General features: G+C 38.9%; 1 protein-coding gene across 1 annotated transcript in view; it reads right to left on the reverse strand.

Annotated features, from left to right (window-relative positions):
• The window catches only part of LOC124556793 (SRSF protein kinase 3), a 383,958-nt gene extending 376,802 nt beyond the window's left edge, over positions 1–7,156 (reverse strand). Inside the window, exons 1-2 of the mRNA XM_047130805.1 lie at positions 6,961–7,156; positions 6,785–6,878 (exon numbers count right to left, since the gene is read on the reverse strand). Coding sequence (XP_046986761.1) covers positions 6,785–6,878; positions 6,961–6,991 — 125 coding nt within the window. The 5' untranslated portion in view covers positions 6,992–7,156. The remainder of the gene's footprint in view (positions 1–6,784; positions 6,879–6,960) is intronic.
• Positions 7,157–18,453: the final 11,297 nt, after the last annotated feature.

The following is an 18,453-nucleotide window of genomic DNA, read 5'->3' on the forward strand; positions in this document are numbered from 1 at the left end:
CAGGGGAAAGAAATACAGTAGAAGAAGAATGGGTAGCTTCGAGAAATGAAATAGTGAAGGCAGTAGAGGATGACGTAGGTAAAAAGACAAGGTCTAGTAGAAATCCTTGGGTGACAGAAGAAATATTGAATTTAATTGATGAAAGGAGAAAATATAAAAACGCAGTAACTGAAGCAGGCGAAAAGGAATACAAATGTCTCAAAAATGAGATCGACAGAAATTGCAAAATGGCTAAGCAGGGATGGCTTGAGGACAAATTTAAGGATCCATAGGCATATATCAGTAGAGGTAAGATAGATACTGCCTACAAGAAAATTAAAGAGACCTTTGGCAAAAAGAGAACCATCTGTATGAATATCAAACCAGCTCTAAGCAAAGAAGGGAAAACAGAAAGGTGGCAGGAGGATATAGAGGGTCTATACAAGGCCAATGTATTTCAGGACTATATCATGGCAATGGAAGAGGACAACGAAGATGAAATGGGGAGATATGATACTGTGTGAAGAATTTGACAGAACACTGAAAGACCCAAGTCGAAACAATGCGCTGGGAGTAGATAATATTCCATCAGAACCACTGACAACTTTGTGAGAGCCATCCATGACAAAGCTCTATCATCTGGTGACCAAAATGTATGAAACAGAAGAAATACCCTCTGACTTTAAGAAGAATATAATAATTCCAATCCCAAAGAAAGCAGGTGTTGCAAGTGTGAAAACTACTGAACTATCAGTTTAATAAGTCACGGCTCCAAAATACTAACAGAAGAATGTAGGAACACACGATGCAATACTGATCTTACGACTTATCTTAGGAGACAGATTAAGGAAAGGCAAACCTACGTTCTTAGCATTTGTAGACTTACAGAAAGCTTTTGCCAATGTTGCCTGGAGTACTCTCTATCAAATTTTGGAGATGGCAGGGGTAAAATACAGGGAGTGAAAGGTTATTTACTATTTGTACAGAAACCAGATGGCAGTTAGAAGAGTTCAGGGAAACGAAAGGTGGTTGAGAAGGGAGTGAGACAAGGTTGTAGCCTATCCCCGATGTTAATCTCTATAGTGAGCAAGCAATAACGGAAACAAAAGAAAAATTTTGAGTAAGAATTACAATCCATGGAGAAGAAGTAAAAACTTTGAGGTTTGGTGATGACATTGTAATTCTGTCAAGGACAGCAAAGGACTTTAAGAGCAGTTGAATGAAATGCATAGTGTCTTGAAAGGGGGATATAAGATGAACATCAACAAAAGCAAAACAAGGATAATGGAATGTAGTCAAGTTAAATCAGATGATGCTAAGGGAATTGGAATATGAAATGAGACACTTAAAGTAGTAGTTGAGTTTTGCTATTTTGGGAGCAAAATAACTGATGATGGTCAAAGTAGAGAGGATATAAAATGTTGACTGGCTATGAAAGGGGAAGCATTTCTGAAGAAGAGAAAGTTGTTAACAACGAGTATAGATTTAAGTGTCGGGAAGTCTTTTCTGAAGTATTTGTCTGGAGTGTAGCCATGTATGGAAGTGAAACATAGAGGACAATAAACAGTTTCACAAGAAGAGAATAGAAGCATTTGAAATGTGGTGCTACAGAAGAATGCTGAAGATTAGAGGGGTAGACCAAATAACCAACGAGGAGGTAGTGAACAGAACTAGACAGAGGAGGAATTTGTGGGTCAACTTGACTAGAAGAAGGGATCAGTTGGTAGCACACATTCTGAGGCATCAAGGGATTACCAATTTAGTATTGGAGAGAAGCATGGGGGGGGGGGGGGGGGGGTTAAAAATTGTAGATGGAGACCAAGAGGTGAATCCACTAAGCAGATTCAGAAGGATGTAGGTTGCAGTAGTTACTCAGAGATGAAGAAGCTTGCACAGAATAGAGTACCACTGAGAGCTGCGTCAAACCAGTCTCTGCCCAGAAGACCACTACAACAACATGATACTGTTGAGATGAGTTGGTAGTATGACAGTGACCACATTCATACCATTTGTTGCAATTGTGGAGAATGACGTATTTCCTGAAAACCAATGAATAGCTGGATGAACATGCCATATTACTTGATAACATGACGAGAAAGGTGGTTTACAAAAATTCAACCTTTCGTCAGACGGTTGCAGATTAATATGATAACTGTCAGTAATAAGAACATTAAAAATGCCAGTTTAATGTGATACACCAATCAGGAAAAATGAGGATGAAATGCTGCACTTTGAGATCTGATCCTATGTAAACCGGGAAAAAGGTAACAACACTTCAGAGCTAGCCTGTTTCGCACCTGTAGTTGGTTACATTTGTCTTCCTACTCAATTTCCAATTTACTGTACACAGCACCACTAGCACTGTACCATGATGCCAGCACAGGTGGTATGATGTTCTCTCTGTATGAATAGGTACTGTAAGGCTCAACAGTACGGATCGACCACCATGTCATCATCAGCCTTTTGGCATCACTGGATGCGGATAGGGAAGGGCATGTGGTCAGCACACCTCTCTCCTGGGCAGTTTTCATAACCAGAGCCACTACTACTCAGTCAAGTAGCTCCTCAATTGGCTTCACGAGGGCTGAGTGCATCCCACTTGCCAACAGTGCTACAAAGACCTAGTTGGTGACCCATTAAAGTGCTGGCCGCTCCCAACAGCACTTAACTTTGATGATCTGACAGGTACGGGTGTTACCACTACTGCAACGCCGTTGGTTGGTATAATGTTTCATGTGGTTAAATAGTATACAGTAGTAAAATGGTAAGCTCCCTTTCCGTGTATTCTATGCTGCCCCTCCCCTCCTTCCGTATATGTGCAACATGCTGCTGCAAGAAGGTATGCTTCCTCTGCCACCTTCTTTCACTGATTCTTCCTTTGACTTCTCTCTCCCTTGTTCATACTACTTGCTTTACCCAAGTGAAGTCCTCGCCCGAATACTACCGTAATGTTGAACAATGTAGCTAAGTGGTCTGAAGAACATTTACAGTTCATGGGTTGCCTTACCATATCTCGGTCTTTTTATGTGACTTAACAACCATCTGACACCTCCACTTTATTGTAAGCAGTATTTTGGGTAGCAAGTTTGAAGTGGAAATATACAGGAAAATTGAAGGAACACCATCTAAACACCAAAGTGCAACTAAGTATGTGCAAACAATTACCAAAACTAATATTTTCTAAGATTTTATATTTGGACAACACACACAGAAGACTGGAGTAATTTGAAAAGGCACAACACTGCAAACTGAAGGGAAGGGAAATTAGGATTTAATATCCTTACAATGACCAGGTCGTTACTTAAGGAGCTAAGGTTCATATTGTGAAGGAGATAAGCTGTTGCTTTCAAAGGAATCACACCATTCACCTTAAGCAATGTAGAGAAATTGCTGAAAACTTAAATCTTGATGACCAAAGGGGTCTATACCTTCACTACAGATTAAAGTAAAATATCTCTATGAAGTCCAGAACACTGCATTTTGAATGACATACACAACCACATCACTTGCACCTTCAGCAGTGAGCATAGTAACACCCTACTACAAAGAAATTATCAATGGAAGAAACATATTATGGAGCATAAAAGCAGAAAGCCGGAAGTCCAGCGACTGTCATTGGTCAAGAAATGTCTGCAGATAAGTTTGAGAGTTGCTACTTACACAGCTATTTGGCTCACAATAGTTTACCCAAAGTCTCCCCATTTTGTGGGGAAAACACGTTTATACAAGAAAATATTGGCTGGCTTTGTCAGAGACTAGTGCTACGAACAGAGCCACACCTAACAGAATTTACAACCTAAAACTTCTGCTGCCACGAAACATCTGCATAGGTAGTGAGCTACAACAATATAAAGTAACTGTGCCTGGTAATAATTTGCTATGAGTGTATAATGTAAGAACAACTGACCAACCAACTTCAGATAAATTAGTAAATCATGATCATGGATACAAATTTAGTACTGACTAAAAGTTCCTTACAGCTGATAAGTCACAGCACTCAGCCATTCACAGTATAACAGGGCATACCCATGGTTTGAAACACATTCCTGAAACAAAACCTGTCCCTCAAAGAGGGCTCAGCACAGAGTTACATAGCTGATCCCTTTTCATTTTCTGTGCATAATATGCACTACAATATTCGCCTCAGGTTTGCCTATTATATAATGTAGTGTATTTGAATTTACCATTCTCTTTAAATATTTATGAAGCTAATTAATTTAAATGTGGACAAATGTTGGCTATGAAAGCTTCATGCCAGAATTATAAATGACTATTTTATCAGAATTATAAATGACTGAATCAATCACAATGCTCTCTAACAATCCATTAACACACTCACTGAAGACTGCTCACATTCACCAGTTTTGTCATCTCAACCAAACTCCCAATCAGCCTGTACCATAATGAAGATTTCAGGGGGCTAAAAACATTAACCCAGTACATTAGTTGGATCAAACCATCAGGTTAACTCTACAGATGCACCTACCAGAGCACCCTCAAAATTGGGATTGAAAGTTAATAGTTTCAAGAGATTAACACGCTTTAGCAAGATGTCCATCTCGAAATTTAAATGGCTCTAAGCACTGTGGGACTTAACATCTGAGGTCATCAGTCCCCTCTGGAAATTTATCTGATTCTCAATAATAATTTATAATTTAGTTTAAATACAACAAAATGCCTTATTTTTAATAAAGGAGCTCACAATGCAGTTACCATGTGAGAAGCACCGACTTTGCCAATTATTAGTGAAATTACAGTCAACATCCTATCTGATGTCTGGAAGATATGATTATTTCTACACCATGCAAATATGATCACAGCTGCTATAAAAGCTGAAGGGATAAATAAGTGTGACATCATTTTACAAACTGTAATGAAACTTGGGACAGAAACAGAAAAATGTCTGTACAAGAATCCTGTAAGTGGTCTTACAAACATAATTCTTTTCAATACAACACAGTGTTACTCCAAATTTAGACATCATACGGCACACAGTGAAGTGTTGCTGCAGAAAGAATGGTGTCTACATCAGAAATCCTATTATATTTGTACAAGATTATACAAATTAAAATGATTTACTGACCAGCAACTCCATAGAGTGCTTTTTGCATTACATCTAGAGCAGACATTCTCAGTAGAATCTGCAGCTATAAAACTGAGATCTAAGATGAGCTCAAAAGGAATGCCACACACACAAAACGTGTAGTTTGGTTACAAAATAAAAGTACATTACGTTAATCTTCAAATGTATTAAGCACAATGATCTACAGGCATGCATTACTTGTATGACCTATAAAGACAATGTTAATGTTTTCACCAGCTACAAAACGAAAGTATACCAAACTATGTGCATAAAAAACCATCAAAACATCATGTCAGTTTAGCCAGGGCCATTTATAAACAAATATCTAATTTATAATTTGCCATTTACAGCAAACTAAGTAAATACAATAAACTACAAAGGGCTTACAAAAACTGATCACTGTATAAGCACATTACATAGCTCAACAACCACTGCACACTCATTTTAAACATTCCTTAATATCTAGCCTATTTGAAACTAGTTTTTGGAAGGAACTACAGCAATCTTTCAAACAGTTACACAGTCAAGCAACAAAAATCTTTGTTTACACATCTTTGTTACAGGACACTGCATGCAGTATTCTGGAGCTAAAAGAATAAATGAGCTTGACAGCAATAATGATTTATTCAAATTTGAAAATCAACTTTTCTATTCCATTTCAGTGATACGAATACTTACATCTGCTTCAGTTTCAGCATAATAAGCCATCGTATAATTATACTCATCTCTATATGACATCCTAATCTTTTGTACATGCTTATACTCTGAATCTAGACCAAGATGACAAATAAATGACTGAATAAAGTAAGTTTCAAATTGTGTATGGTAAAATGACCTCCCTACAGATAACTGCATGTAGGTAACTGAATGAAGTTATTTGTTCTAGTGAACACTTGATCCCAGACTAATATCAAAGCAAATGAGAATTAAGAAAGAAAAGATGCTATTTCAAACATGATTATGCTATGACTTCAACAGCTGAATATATTGCTACAACTCATCACAAGAACTCTTGTCAAAACAGCACATCAACAATTTCCTACTAAATGTGCATTAATAATACTGTCCAACTGCAAAAGAGAAACAAAAAGGAAGACCGTGTCATATTTCAAACCAAATTCACATAAATGGGGATTAAATATAATAGATCTTACTATTCTTACAGATTTGTAAACGGCCCACAAAACTATTTTTGACAACATTATTTGCCACCATATTATTATTCACGCACGGCACAATATGACAAGACAAATGGACAATTAATGGACGAACATAATGATGCCTCAACTCTCTAAGCTAGCGTCAATACACATCAAAACATATTATTGAATAATCAACAAGCTTCCATGTTTTCCATTATTCAATCAACCAGCAGCTACACTAGCCCACTGCACACCAAAGTACCTCTCAGTAAATGTACTGAACACTGAGCTTGCATACAGCTATCTTGTCAGTTTCCAAACATTCTGCCAGTTGCACTGATACATGGCCCTACATATTATGCATAAATTTGTATGCCGAAACCAATGAATGGATTTATTAAATTTTCAGCTGATACAAAAATTGTATGGAAATAGGGGGTTTCAAAAAGGTCTTCCAAGCTAACTACTCTTTAATCTCTCAGCAGTAATAAATCGTTTACGAACACACATAACGGTGAAAGCACATTTTAATATCATTTCCGCTCCAGTATTAATATTACCGCGAAAATTTCGAACAAACCTCATATCAGGTCTCAGAGCATTCTGTCCTTCTTTGGCTTTCAGCTTTGCTTTCCCATTCCTCTGTCTTTTTTTCTTCGCTTGAATGGACAGAACTGAAACCAAAATCATACGGGTTCAGAGCCAAGAAATTTCTAATACTTGTTACAAAACGCTGTATTTTAAGAGAGGCCTCACCTCGGCGACTAAAGTCTTGTTTACAGTTCATGTTTTTGTTTACTCTAGTTAAAATACGAACGAACTCATCGAAATTTCGGTAACATTAGAAAACACGATTAAATACCTCTGCTCGTTCCTAACCTAGACTATAACACAAACAACAATCACTAACACGAACCCACATCACCACAGTCCAACAACGAATACAATTCCCAGTCGAGTAGTGATAGGTGAGACAGATATCGACAATCGACAACTGCCAAAGGATTCTTCTATGACGCTGGAAGGGTATTCGCGATGGTGGTTCGGGTGTACGAACTTGGTATAACGTTATAACTACAGGCTACTTCAATTGATAGAGCCTACAAAATGACAACATCGCGTAACTGTCAAATAGCCGGTCGGACTTCCAGAATAGACCTCTCGCTGCACGTTAAAAACAAGGCTGTTTTACTCTCTAATACGCGTAATTGTGCGTTTACGTTGTGCTCAAATGTAGCACAGCAAAATACAATTTTTCTACTGTCAACTTGCTATCATGCATTTAACGTAGAAAGCACCAAGTGGTTTATGATGTTATTATACAGTAAGTTTAAAGGAATTTCATTATCAGTTTCCTCATTGTACGCAGTTGAGACATAATGAAGTGTATGGTTTGATAAACGATAGTCTCTAACCTATTTTGATACACTCAGTCCTAGCGTCTGTAAATCTACAAACAATTCTGAAACGGAAATCTCAAACATTAGGAAATGAAGGAGAAAATGCACAATGTGAACACAACTTTCCTATCAGAATTTTTGCTGTCCCACAACATACATAGTTAAATGAAAGATTTAATGTACAGGGCATTCATCAACTCTGCAGTTACAATTAGTATGTACTACAGAAACAATATATAACAATAGCATTAATATAAAAATAATTATTACAGTCATTTATTTGACATAAAAGTTCTAAGCTCAATTAACAGAACCTGCCAACCATTTGCTTTCATACTCAGATCTTCACATTATCATTCAGAAACTCTTTTAAGGAATAATAGCATTTCTGTACTAACAACTTTCGTAACTTCTGTTTCAGTTGTCCTACCATTTGTTTCAGTTTTAGAATGTTGTAAATATTCATGCCCATGTGTTCTGGGGTTTGTGCAAACAGCTTTAATCTATCAGTGGGAAGCATGATATTCCCCTTGTTCCTAGTGCTGTATTGATGTTTAAAATTATTGTCTATTAATAACTGACTGATGACCATAGATGTTAAGTCCCATAGTGCTCAGAGCCATTTATTAATAACTTAGGATTACTGTATACATGGTCATTTCATAAATGTGCAAACAGAGGCACTTAATATTTTTAAATTCCTTAACAGTGGACGACTGGATTCTTTTGGTTTTGCATTACACGTATTTCTAACATTTGATTTATGTAATTTCAATATTCTAATCATTTTACTTGTGTTAGTGCAAAAAATAATGCCATACCTTAAAACTGATTCAAAATAGCTGTGGTAAACTGGTAGTCTCATCTCCATACTAGTCGCATATGACAGAATATTGATTGCGAAGACTAGGCTGTTTATTTTATTTCCTAAGTAATTTATATATGAAGACCAGGATAAATTTTGGTCCAGATGCATTCCTAAATCTTTAACACAACACTTCTTTCAGTTCTTAGTTTCTGTAATTAATGTAGGTTTCACTCACATTAGGGCTTTTAGTTTTAAACTGCAGTAAATGTGTTTTCCAACATTGAACTTCAAATCCATTTGGTTGGAACCAGTTTTCTAAACTGTCTAGTAGATTTGTAACAGCTGAGGGAATTTGTTCTGAATCATTGCTTTCGATGAGGGCAGAGGTGTCATCAACGACAAAAACTGAGTATGAATTTAAGTTTAGGGGCAAGTTGTTTAGATAAAGTAGAAATGAAGTTGTACCCAGAACTCAACTTAGTGGAACTCCTTCTAAAATAATTATCCAGTCAGAGAAGGCATTTTCCTTGCTTGATGATATAGCTATCCTTTGTTTTCTGTTTGTCAGATATAATGGCTCTGAGCACTATGGGACTCAACTGCTGAGGTTATTAGTCCCCTAGAACTTAGAACTAGTTAAACCTAACTAACCTAAGGACATCACAAACAGCCATGCCCGTGGCAGGATTCGAACCTGCGACCGTAGCGGTCTTGCGGTTTCAGACTGCAGCGCCTTTAACCGCACGGCCACTTCGGCCGGCCAGATATGATGTAAACCACTCTATAGCACAACCCTCAATTCCACATCTTTCCATTTTATACAGGAGCAAGTGATGGTTTGCACAATCAAATGTTTTTGTGAGGTCGCAGAATAATCCAGCAATTTTTCTCGACTTATCTAAGGTGAACTGATTTTTTTTTCACAAACTCATTAATGCTCTCCACTGTCCTTTTGCCTTTTTGATAGGTATATTGATTACCTGAAATTGTGTTTGATTTTTCTATATTTTTTATTTGCATTACTACAACTCTTTCAGATGTTTTTGAAAAAATTCGAAAAATAAAGATTGGGTGGTAGTTCGCCATACCTCCTCTTCAGCCTTTTTTAAACAAAAATTCTCGAAAGTGGCCTTCTTCAAATGATTTATTAACAACTGAGCAAAGGGGTTGAGCTTCTATCCTGGCAGCTGCTTTAACTACTTTGTAAGTAACTGTTTCAAAATTTAGTGGTAAGAAAAAGTTTTGGACTGTTCTGTACATCGTTGTTTGAAACTGACATATTCTTCACTTTTGTGCTGTTGTATCACCACTGTTTGTTCATCAGACAAGCCAACAAGTAAGAACTAGAATCAGATACTGTAAATGAGAACAAAATATGACATTAGTTGGATATACCTCTATTTGACTTATTTTCAGCCGAAATGTGCAAAGAAGCGATATGTTTACAGCTGTCAATCTTGAAACTAGTTCGAAGTTTTGGAAAACCTTTCCCTGGTAACCTATTGAAACATGATGAATCATGTATTACAGCATGATAGCACTTATCACCTACTACAGTCTCAACTACATTTTCACACACGTCTGTATAGCTTTTAATCAAATATTCTGTGAGTCATTCCTTATTTCTCTTACAAAGATCTTCCTCTCGCTTAAGTTTTTTCATTTGGATCTTTCTCAGCTTCAAAGTTAGCCGATAATTTGGTGAATTTGGGAAAACTCTAGGACTCGCACCTTCACATAACTCTCGTCCAGCTTGTTCGTACCTCTCCTCACTTCCTTGCAAATCTTTAAAAGTATCAATTGTTATTGTGTCTTCTCCTTCAAAATCTTTCACATAGATTACAGATCTCTTGGAAATTATATCGCCTTTCACCAGAATTGTTCTCTGTACATCCGCGTCTGTGAGTAAGCGGCATACCGTGGTGCAGATCTTATTGTGAATGTAACTGGTTGCCTTTCCTGGGACAGTATCCACCAGACAACTCAAAAACATTAATTCATTAAGAACAATGAACATATGTTATAAATAACAAACCACTATTTATTAACATGTTAAGTCTATGCAATTTATTATGTGGCTTCACATTCTGGTGCTATCTTCAGCTGAACAGCTGCTTTTAATATATTTTCCGACGATCATGTCATTGTAACTAGAAATGCAATAAGTTCGTGTGGTATGTAATTTGAAACGATGAAACCTGCTTTAACTATTCGTAAAATTGGATTATGTGATTCCAAAATTAGCAGGTATTCAAACAGTTTTTCTGAACCACGTTTTTATTCCGAAAAAAACTGAACACGCCATTCTTACACATAATTTGCCTGAGTGTGGTATGTTTTGAAACACTCCGATATACAAACAGCTACATCGCAATTTGGACACCACCAGGACGTTTCTTTTGGGCGCGTTTTTCCCTTCTGCCTCTTACTGACAGACTAAAATAGAATGGACACAACACAGCAATATATAAGGCGCTGCATTCGAGTACAGATAGCTCAGAATTCGGACACCACACGACAGCACAATGCAGAGATACTTCCTTGCGATGTCTACGCAATTATCGATAGAGTGGAGGAAGCACAATGGCAGTTACGAAGCTTTATGCGCTGCAAGAGCGAGACCTGGGCACCGTCCACCTAACTGCCATTGCACAGTTCCTACCCAGCTTCCGCATTGAAACTGCTGATAAGAAAACTTGTTTTTAAAGAAAGATCAGCTGTCTTTAATAGACGTCTAGCGAAATAATTTTACCGGAGTTGAATATGTCACAACAACTGAAGTCAAATGTTCACAATTCATGTTTTCCTGAACTCACCACCGCATCGGTTGAAGAGTTGTCTATCCTCATAACTCCGGCTTGTGTATTAAGAAGATAACAGTAACACACTTTATTAACGTACCTAAGTAATAAGTAGGCAGAAGTAAAATTCATAACGGTGTTTCTGAAAAATGTTGCATAATGCATTTTCCACACTGCTCAGATCCGGAAGTGAAGCCCAGACATTTCCAATGGTCGATATCTGTTTACTCGAAATGGTATTAGCAGAATGAGAGTCAGTTTGGTTGATAGTGTTTTTAGACACTATTTAAAATGGGTCTCTCAATAAATATTGGTTACACTGAATTCCCATACATCTACATCGATCCTCCGCAAGCCACCGTTCGATGCGTGCCACCTTGTACCACTACTTGTCATTTCCTTTCCTCTCCTACTCACAAACAGAGCGAGGGAAAAACGACTGTCTTTATGCCTCCAGATGAGCCCTAATTTCTCGTATCATATCTACGTGCTCCTTATGTGCAGTGTGTGATGGGGCAAATGGTTCAAATGGCTCTGAGCACTATGCGACCTTACTTCTGAGGTTATCAGTCGCCTAGAACTTAGAACTAATTAAACCTAACTAACCTAAGGACATCACACACATCCATGCCTGAGGCAGGATTCGAACCTGCGACCGGAGCAGTCACTCGGCTCCAGACTGTATCGCCTAGAAATGCATGGCCGCTCCGGCCGGCTGTTGGGGGCAGTTGAATTGTTTGGCAGTCAGCTTCAAAAGCTGGTTGTCTAAATTTTCTCAGTAGTGATTCTTGAAAAGAACTTTGCCTTCCCTTCAGGGATTCCCATTTCAATTCTCAAAGCAACTACATTACATTTACATGTTGTTCAAATCTACTGGTAACAAATCTAGCAGCCTTTGAATTGCTTCGATATTTTCCTTCAAGCGGACCTTGTACGGATCCCAAGCATTCAAACAATAATCAAGAATCGCACCGTCGTACTATATCCGGTCACGTTTACAGGTGAACCACTCTTCCCTAAAATTCTTCCAATAAAACGACGTCTACTATTTATCTCCCCTACCATGGTTCTCACATGCTCGTTCCCCCTCATATCGCTTTGCAACATTATGGCCAGAGACTTAAACGACTTGACTGTGTCAAGCAGGACACTTGTAATACTGTATCCGAACATCACAGGTTTGATCTTCCTACTTATCCACATTAACTTACATTTTTCCACATTTAGGGCTAGCTGTCATTCATCGCACAAACTGCAAATTTTGTCCAAGTCATTTTGTCTCTTCCTACAGTCACTCAATTTCCTTACCGTACACCAGGGCTTAAAAACTGGCCGGTCTTGAGTGCGAGTACTCGCGCCTGCTCAGGCACGTGCTCGCGAGCAGGTGCATGGTCGCGGAGTAGGGTGGGAGGGGAGGGAGGGGAAATGCGCGCGCACGTTTGAATAGGGCCGAAGCGTGCCTATTGAATTCGCGCCGACTGTGTAACGTTTAAAGTACCACGATCAGCTCTAACAGTCACTTCGCCGGTTAAGAATCATGTCAAGTCGCCGTTGTGTAACCCCAACCATGCTTTCGCAGTTCAACCCCCATTGGGAGGAATTGTATCTGTTTACAGAAAAATGTGTTGCAAAATGTTTAGTATGTCACAAAACGCTGAATTCTTTTAGGAAATTTGATTTGCAGCGACATTATATGTCGCACCACGCGAAAGACTACGGAAGTGGAAAATGTGATGGACCAGATCGTGCACAGGAGGTTATTAAACTTAAAAGGAAGCTAACCGAAGAAGATCTGGACGACGAAGAAACATCAACTGAGGCAGCTCTCAGAGTGAGTTACAAAATTGCTTTGCTTTTAGTAGAATCCCTGCGCCCCTTCACTGATAGCGATTTAATAAAAGAATGTTTGGTAGTTGCAGCGGAACGTTTGTGTCCATCTCAAGTTGAACAGTTTCGGATTGTGCCATTATTTAACATGACCATTATGCGTCGCATACAGGACATGTCAGACGACGTCCAGAGCCAGCTTCCAAATATCTGTAAAGATTTTATGGCGTATTCTCTAGCTCTGGACGAAAGTGTTGATATCACTGGAACAGCGCAGCTTGCCATATTTATTAGAGGTGTTAATAGAGATCTTCAGATGAGGGAGGAGCTCCTTGATGTAGTAGCCATGAAGAACACTACAACCGGAGGTGATATTTTAAGTAGTTTTGAAGAAAGTGTTGATAATATAGGATTGTCGTGGAATTCTTTAGTTTCAGTGTCTGCAGACGGTGCACCAGCGATGACAGGGAAAAAATCAGGTTTCGTTGCGCTATTGTAGGAGAAAATGCAAAAACTGACTGTGCCAAATGAAATAAGGGGCGTTCACTGTGTGATCCACCAGGAAAACTTATGTGCAAAGAGTATCACTCTAAAAAATGTGATGAGTGTTGTTGCTCGTACAACCAATTATATAAGGAAGCATGGGCAACAACACAGGCAATTTAAAAGCTTTCTTGAGGATGTCAGTATGGTAGCCTGCCTTATTACAGCGAGGTCCGCTAGCTTAGTCGTGGCGAATTATTAAATCAATTTTTTGCCTATTAGATGAGATAAATATGTTTATGGAAATAAATAACATGTGTGTTCCTGAATTGAAAGAGCCTTCATGGAAATGTGATCTCGCGTTCTTAGCAGATTTAACTAGCCATCTGAATGCTTTGAACATTTCACTACAAGGTAAAGATCTGCTAATTACTCATTTCGTAGATCGAATACGAGCTTTTAAAATGAAATTGACACTTTGGGTGAGTCAGCTGGAAACAGGAAATCTAGCTAATTTTCCTAAATTATCATCCATGCAAGATGTTCACAAAGACTATGAACGTTATTCACATAGTTTAGTTGCCCTTAAGGAAGAATTTGATCAACGCTTTCAAGATCTGACAGCACTAGGCAGTGATTTTGATCTGTTCTCCTCTCCATATTCAGCGAATAACGAAGAGATTCGTCATGAGTTGCAACTATACATTATTGGCCTGCAGTGTGACAGAGAATACAGAGACAAATTTCAGAACAAGAAAAACATTTTGGAATTCTACAGACACTTCCCTCAGGATAGATTTCCTCGTTTGCACAAACTGGCGGCTACAATAATATCAATGTTCGGTTCCACGTATGTTTGTGAACAACTGTTCTCTGCAATGAAATGTAACAAGACACACCTGAGAAACGCATTGTCTGATCGAAATTTAAACTGCAAACTGCGCCTACAATGCACAAGAACAATTATTCCGAACACAGACGCCATTGTAAAGTTCAAAAACTACAAGATAACTGAGAATCCCACACTTCAGTGAAACCTTTTATTGTGTAACAGTTCACAAATTAATACGAATGTAGAGGCATACACTAAGCTAATAAAATTATGTGGCACGTGTACATTCTCCTTTATTTGTTTCATTTGTCGCAGTAATAATTCGTGAGTGATATCCCTGCAGGTGGCCGCGGATTTACATTGACTGGCGGCAGCTGTTGTGTGCCCCACGTGACTCCCCACTATCCGCTCTGGTCCGGTAGTGGGGATAGCGTGCTCGCGCTGCTCCTTGCTCGCACCTTGCTGCTCACAGCTTGCTCCGCGAGCACGTATGTTGTGAAGCCCTGCCGTACACCATGGCATCATCAGCAAACAACCGCTACCCACCCTGCAGCCAAGTCATTTATATAGCAGTCCTATCACACTTCCCTGGGGTACTCCTGATGACACCCTTGTCTCTGATGAACACTCAATGTCTAGCACGACATACTGGGTTTTAATATTTAAGAAGTCTTCGAGTCTTCACATATCTGTGAACTTTTTCCCTATGCTTGCACCTTCGTTATCAGCCTGCAGTGGGTCACCATGTCAAATGCTTTCTGGAAATGTAGAAATATGGAACCTGCCTCTTACGCTGCATCCATAGTTCTCCGTAAATCATGTGAGAAAAGGACAAGCAGAATAGTATACACTTTGTCACAACATTTATGAATATAATTGAAATGAATGTGGGTAACAATGTAGTTAATTACATAAGTAATCCATATGCATAATTATCTTAGTTTTAAATGGAGGTACATAAGTATATAAAACAAAAATTGTTAAAGCATAATCTAGACAGTCATCCCAGTTATAGCAAGTGCAAATAGAACAGAGAGATGACTATAACAGGTCACAAAACTGGACATCATTGCACAAAACTCTGTAAACACCGTTGGAAAGCGAAAGTTATGTATTCAGTGCAAGAGCATTTTTAGTAGTTTCGGGAGGTGGACCTTTTGGTGCAGAGTAATTTAGATAAAATCCAGGAATACATCACAACCGCTTAATCATCCTGATCTTAGACCAATAAAATGAACGATCAGTGACTCGTTAGTCTCATCTTTCAACAGTCCAATATAACCTTGGTGGATATTATGGCATACAGAAATCATACTCATAATCAAGTGTTTCAAATGCCTTGCAGTGGCACATCGTCACATCATATACAACGCAGTTCTGCATGCAGTAAGCTGCGTGCATTCTGGGCATGCTAGATAAGTGCTGCTTACCCATGAAAATGTAAAGCGAAAAAGAAGTCAAGTTTTATTATGAATCGCTGTCTTATTTTTGGGAAACATAGATGCTTCTTCCGCAATCGGAGCTTCAGCAGTGGAATAGTTGCAACTCTTACCGTTGATCTGAGAACAGTCTGTAGTGTGATAAGCGTAGTGGAGTGCGTGTACCACAGGCATGATATTCTGAGAGAAGAGAAATCTGTGAGTCTTCTGCTGTCCACCTGGTTAGCTTAAGTGGGGTTCATACACGCAACAAAAGTGTCACCATAGCTACTGGTATACTCAAGTTGCAATAAAGTTGCATGTGTGAACTCCCCGCTGGCCGGTGTGGCCGTGCGGTTCTAGGTGTTTCAGTTTGGAACCGCGTGACCGCTACGGTCGCAGGTTCGGATCCTGCCTCGGGCATGTATGTGTGTGATGTCCTTAGGTTAGTTAGGTTTAAGTAGTTCTAAGTTCTAGGGGATTAATGACCTCAGATGTTGAGTCCCATAGTGCTCAGAGCCATTTGAACCATTTTTTTGTGAACTCCCAGTTTTCAGTGGCGCAACTTAAGAGGCGTGACTTTGTCATACCACAAAAAGTACAACGTGCTTCACTTTGTTATGCCCATAACATTCCTTCCATTATTGGTCCCTGGTGGATTATTTTGGAACACATGCATTCTGTAACAGTTATTGTGGAGTAATTGCTGCTGTACTGTATTTGGTTTCAGTCTGTTTTCATTTTATTACTGAAAAATGTATAAACAGTGATCAGCAGTTACACTTTCGCAGCTTCTTAAACTACAAGAACAACAACCTATGTATAGTTATCTGTAGTTGTGTGTGTGTGTGTGTGTGTGTGTGTGTGTGTGTGTGTGTGTCTGTGTGTATGCGTGCCTGTGCGCGCGCTCGTATGTGTGCACAATATTTGCAATTCAATGTTGTAGGTCTGTCCTTCAATCTTGAAAGATTATTAGATGAATAAATAGACAAACTTAATTTACAACCAAAAAGGCGACTTGTGAGACCAACAAATTGTTCATTATATGTGGGAAGTAGCCACTGAATGTGATGTGGCAGCTGTTAAATTAAAATTAGTTATTCGAAATGCCTAGATCAATGAATACAATAAGATTCCAAAAGTTTGGAAGAGGGGCGTGTCTGCAGATATTCATACACGCCAGATGTTGGTTAGTTTGACATAGCATACAGTCTTTTCTTCTTCGAGTGTTGTTATATTGTAATTGCATTTTTGGCCTCTGATTTATCGCTGCATGAAATCTGTTTTCGGCTCTAACATTTGGGTTCCATCTTCCCTGTATTTAACTCTTGTCACACCTCTATTGTTATAACCTGCACTATAACATTAATACTCACCCTAATGATTTCAATTGACGCTAAGTTGAAAGCTGTGGGGGTACACAGAATTTGTGGCATCCTGTGTATGACAGTTCACTTCAAATGCTTTCTTCCCCAGCATAGTTGATCTGAAAATAAAGCAGCGACACCAACCCAGTTATCAGATCCACCAAGGACCAGAAGCATATCCACATATTCATCGTTTGTGTATACCGTACCTCTGCCACACTGGTTTAGAAATTTACAATCAGAAAATTCGATACATGTACTCATGTACATTGGAGTCTGTCACGGGCATGTTACTCCGCTCGAAACTAGTCTCTGTCTGGTGGACAGCGCATACAGTAAAAACACACTATCAGACCTTCACGCTGGTCCTCCTAATGTGCATTACCCCTGTGATAGATACTATTCTGAATGATTAATCCCGACACCGCTAATTGTGAAATGTTTGCTTTAGAATTACAGTGCTTCCCTAACGGTAATAGAAGTGATGTTTCCACAATCCAATCGATAGAATAATAATAATAATAATAATAATGCATTGAGATACATACTAAACACTATGCGGTTACCAGGCTCAACGTTTAAAGGGATAATTAGTGGGACCATGGTGATAAAACATACAAATAGTTACCGAGTTTAAACATTAGTCGCAAAGCACGTTGCTAGTCCTACCGGTAACGCAAGGCCCCAACGAAATGTAATGGACCCAAACGAGGCAAGACTAATAGTTGGTACTAATCCATGGGACCACTGGAGGAGGGTACAAAGAAAACAGGTTTCGCATCTAGTAGATGAAATTGTGTGAATAAATTCATGCCCACGAAGTGGAAAGGGCTTCTTTCAAAGCTGAGCAATCTTCCATTGTATGTAAGTGCAAATGTTTGCTAGAGGACCCACTACAATCGCTGTTGTCGCTTAAGATCACAGATACCATAATATCTGGGCTACGTTTACCAAATAAAAAACATATTCCACATCCGAGGATTGAACCATCAACCTTCTGCTTGTTTAACCAGAACTGCACAGCACATAGAAGACATGCTCACAGAGGTGGTTACAGTGTAGCCAGATTGCCACTCTTTAACGTCCTTTTTCTGCTGGATGTACCCGCCAGACGAAATTTTGTGAGAGGAGTCATGCTGCAGAACCCGATTGAGCGAATTTCGCTTCACCATGTATACAGAATGTGCGTGTCAGCTCTGTTCTATAAATGAAAAATCTAAATAATTTTTCGCCTTCAGATATCTGACATGCTTCTGTAAGAACACCCAATGGATTCATTTTATTTATCGTATGGCAATACATATATAAAGATT

Source organism: Schistocerca americana, chromosome X (assembly GCF_021461395.2).
Source record: "Schistocerca americana isolate TAMUIC-IGC-003095 chromosome X, iqSchAmer2.1, whole genome shotgun sequence".
Lineage (NCBI taxonomy): Eukaryota > Metazoa > Arthropoda > Insecta > Orthoptera > Acrididae > Schistocerca > Schistocerca americana.